Below are 4476 nucleotides of genomic sequence, written 5' to 3' on the forward strand. Positions count from 1 at the left end.
GAAGCTTCAAAACGTAGGCATGAAGAGTAAAAGGGGACAGGCATAAAGACCAAGCTGCATATCTAATGGGGAGAAGAGCTGTGAGGGACCTAGGAGGGAGGGCTAATATTGGGATGTAAAATAAATTAATAAATAAATAAATACATGAAAAATAATAGAAGGGAACACATCTTAGGGCTGAGAGGGATCTGGTGTAATGGTTGAATGACACACTGAGCATTTTTAATTCAGGAATGAGAGGATTCACACAAAGTACTACCTAGCTGAAGGTGAAAAGTGAGTGGCCTGGGAAGGTCTGACCTTGGGGATGACTGTGAGGCAGAGGATGACATCAAGCACAGAGAGGATGGCAAGCAGATAGTACATGGGCTCATGGAGAGATGCCTCCTGATAGATGGTGAATAACAGCACAAAGTTGGCTGCAAGAGCCAAAACCAGGAGGGGAGCCAAGATGATGGATAACCAGTGCTGTGTGTCCTGCATCCCTGGAAAGCAGATCATCAGAAACTCTGTCACCTGAATCCCTGTGTTGTTGGGAGATGAAACCATGATGGCAGGTAGGTCTGAAAATAGCTGAAAAGAAACAGGCAAGAATTCAAAGATTCTACTGTTTCATCAACAAAATTAATGTATATCCATTTCCATTTTACTTGAGCCACACAGCTTCCTGATGACATAATTTCCATTAGCACTCATAATTTTATGTGAAAATAATTCCTTCATATAAGTTTTCAGCCCAGATAGACTTCATTGCTTGCACTCAGATGCAGCCACACTTGAGGGTGTGTTTTGCTTTGGGTAAATCACTCTGAGCTTTTCCCCCAAATTTTGTCCCCCAAATTATCTCCTCTTACCTGCTCTATCCTTACTTGTATCAAAATCTTCACTTCTTGCAAAAGTGATTTCTTGCTTATCACTTCAAACCTTTCTCTTTTGTTTTCTCCCTTGTGGTCCTAAAATGGTCAGGCATGTTGCTAATAAAACATTAATCAAACTTTGGTACCCACATTTACATTTGTTTTGAAAGATGTTATGGGCAGAATATCATCTTTTTATTATATCTCAGAGAAACCTACTAGCCAACTGGTTGAAGATAGCCATCCAATAAACCCATTGCAGATATAGAGACCTGATTGATCACTGAAAGTACCATATACTTGACAAATATACTGTATTATTTATTATCTCCACATTTTTTCCTACTAAAGGCTACTACAACTGCTGCTTAGCACTCAGGAAAAATGTGGATGAAGCAGAGAGTGAAAACATCACTTAGTGGTGAAATATACTCAGCACCATGATACAAAGACAGAGCTGGGACTAAAATAGAAGCCTCTCTCTTACCTGATACCTTTCATAGTGTCAGAATGCGCTGTGTCGGCTGCTAGGGTGGGGAGTCAACTTGAACTCTACAAAATATGATACCAACCTGACAAACAAGATTTGACCACTTATACAATAGTATCATTACTGTTATGGAGTTAACTCACCATTCTCTGCATTTGAGGTCACTCCACAGTAGATATTCCATACATGGCATTAAACTCACTGGAAAGCCCATGACAGGGAAGTCATAGGATGAGGTGGGGACTTACTTCTGTTGTTTTAATAAACTGACATAGCACCGAATTACCTTCTAAAATACATGCTTATTTCTATAGACTGTTGCAGCTATTACATTTAATCAAAGAAGCCTTCTTTCTAATGAACTGTGATAGAAGAAGAGACTTGAAGCTACATGTAGTCCACAGAATAAATGGCAGTTAGCTAATACTCAGCCCTAAACACGACTTTTATATCATCAAAGTCAGGGAGCATTGTAGAAGAAGGTACAGGAAAGTACACGTATGAGGCAGAATAGAGAGAGGAGGGCTGCTAAGGGACATCTTCTGGTCAACACAGAGCCACTGCAAAGACAACTCTTAACTACAGACAGCACACTAGATCTGCATAAGAAGGAGCCCATCAACAACCAGGTATAGGAGATACCTAGGGGACCGTTGCCTTCAGCTGTGTACCTGCTGATGGCTGCTCTAGCTTCCAATGGGCAGCCCCAGCTCAGCAGTCACACAGATGGGTCTAATTAAATATATCACACAACAAAACCAAAAATCATAAATCTGGGAGATGGACAAGTAGGGAGGAGAGGGGCTTGCTCTGTGGAAAAGTACATAAAAGAGGAAAAAAGAATAATGCCAAAATGTCAAAGAACTACAATAATAATAATAATAATAATAATAATAATAATAATAATAATAATAAGTAGTAGTAGTAGTAGTAGTAGTAGTAGTAGTAGTAGTAGTAGTAGTAAGAGTAGTGAGTAAAAAGCATAAAATGATTGAAGAGAGAAAATAAATATAAAAACACAGGAGCACCAATACTTTTGTGTATTTGGGGAGAACCAAAAATAATCTCTTCATTTTTCTGTGAAAATATCAAGCAACATACAGGATATAAGACCCCCTAATATAAGGACTAACTAAAGGAATCTCACTGTTTTTACTTTATAATGTGAGATAATAATCTCACTTTACTTTTATAAGAGGTGAAGTTGTTAGGCCATGCTCTCCTCTGGAGGGGCAAATTCACTTCTTATACCTGAATTTGAGGAATGCTGTTAGGGGGTGTCTATCATATAGGATGCAAACATATTCCCAGTCAAACTTTAGAAATGTTCCTTCTTTTCTTGAATGTATACAAGAGACCTCCCATAGAGGTTTTCTGATCAGTTTCAGATCTATTGCTGGCTATTCCCATTATCTTTATCCTAAGTTATATATGCACAATTCTGACTGATCTCTAGCCTTCCAATACAATCTCTCTCGCTCGCTCACCTCCTCCTCTTCTTCCTCATCCTCCTCTTTCCCTCCCTCCAGCTTTTCAGAGTTATAGATTTCTTTCCCATAGTTCCATTTCTCTCCGTGAATCTATGCTTTTCAGCCACAGTTCCTTTTTCCTTTTTTTAAAGTTCTGCTGCCATATATTACATTCTGACCACAATTTCCCCTCCTCCCAGTCTCTCCCATCTACCATCCCTCTCCCAGAGATCCACCCTCTCCAATTTCCCTCAGAAAAGAGCAGGCTTCCCAGGGACATCAACCAAACATGGCATAACAAGCTAAATAAGATCATACATATACCATCTTATCAAGTTAGCCACCTTTCTTAGGAGGATCAAAGCACATAAAGAGGCCGGGCAGTGGTGGCGCACGCCTTTAATCCCAGCACTTGGGAGGCAGAGGTAGGTGGATTTCTAAGTTCGAGGCCAGCCTGATCTACAGAGTGAATTCCAGGATAGCCAGGGCTATACAGAGAAACCCTGTCTCAAAAAACAAACAAACAAACAAACAAACAAAGCACATAAAAAGAATAAGATGATTTTTTTTTCTTTCTTTTTGTTTCTGTCAGTGAGAAAGACATGCCCTATGAGTTCAGATGACCACACCCTGGTTGCTCAAGTTCTTCTGACACAAATTATCCTCATGGTTAGTATGTACATTCACAAGAATATAATAACATCCTGAAATAAATAACAAAGTCAAGGGACAAACTTCATGATCACTTGAACTTGGTTTTCCGATGCACAGTCCTGGGGTACTTACTAAGTTGTCTTTGGAGGACAGATAGGACTACCCCATAGCTTGGAGACAATGCATGGCTACTCTAGTTCTCAATGGTTCTATGATTGTGTCTTTGGTACCTGGATGCTTTTATTAAACTGTTATCTGTGTAATAGCCATTCTCCTGAGGCTAGAAAGATACAGGTTTCAGATATTGCTCCCATGGGGTCCTGCCTCTCTGAAGAAACACAGACACATCTAATGTAAATAAATCAATAAATAGCAATACAGAGATTTTTGCTTTAAAGTCATGCATGGTCTCTCTGGAGATTACTGGGTATTACATAAGCTGAAGTGTACTGCTTCCAATGGGAAGGGGCATCACTCAGGAGTGATTATTTCATTATTTAATTATTTCATTGTTTACTTATGTGTATGTTGGGGAGGGGTGATTTGACAAGAGTAGACCACCCATAGAGGCCAGAGGGAGAATTGGATTTCCTGGACCTGTAGTTCCAAGGAGTTAAAAGGAACCTGACATGGATGCTGGAACCAAACCCGCATCCTGAGCAACAGCAGTGTATGCCTTTAACTACTGAGCCATCTGTCCAGCCCCAATGACCATGGGAATCCAAGGGAAAACTACATTGGGAGTCTCTCTCACTCCTGTTAAAATAACCATCACCAAGGAAAAAATAGGAAATGGTGTTGATGACAGGTAGCAGGGCCTCTTAAACTCCTCCCGCCATGGAAATCAACACAGTAGTTCTTATAAGAATTAAAATTGGAACAAATGACTGACATCTACCCCTTCTAAGTCTAGGAGTGTAGGAGAAGGCATGTTTCGTGGATGAGAACAGTGGTTTGCTTGGTATATAAAATAAGAAGAGCTTTTTTTTTTTTTTTTTTTTTTTTT

The 4476-nt window shown here is 39.8% G+C and overlaps 1 protein-coding gene across 1 annotated transcript in view; it reads right to left on the bottom strand.

Moving 5' to 3' along the window:
- Positions 1–255: 255 nt before the first annotated feature.
- Positions 256–4476, bottom strand: part of LOC116101328 (olfactory receptor 56A4-like) — a 14151-nt gene continuing 9930 nt past the window's right edge. The window contains exon 4 of the mRNA XM_031384916.1: positions 256–573. Within this exon, the coding sequence (XP_031240776.1) occupies positions 256–573 (318 nt within the window). The remainder of the gene's footprint in view (positions 574–4476) is intronic.

Source organism: Mastomys coucha, unplaced genomic scaffold (assembly GCF_008632895.1).
Source record: "Mastomys coucha isolate ucsf_1 unplaced genomic scaffold, UCSF_Mcou_1 pScaffold21, whole genome shotgun sequence".
Classification (NCBI taxonomy): domain Eukaryota; kingdom Metazoa; phylum Chordata; class Mammalia; order Rodentia; family Muridae; genus Mastomys; species Mastomys coucha.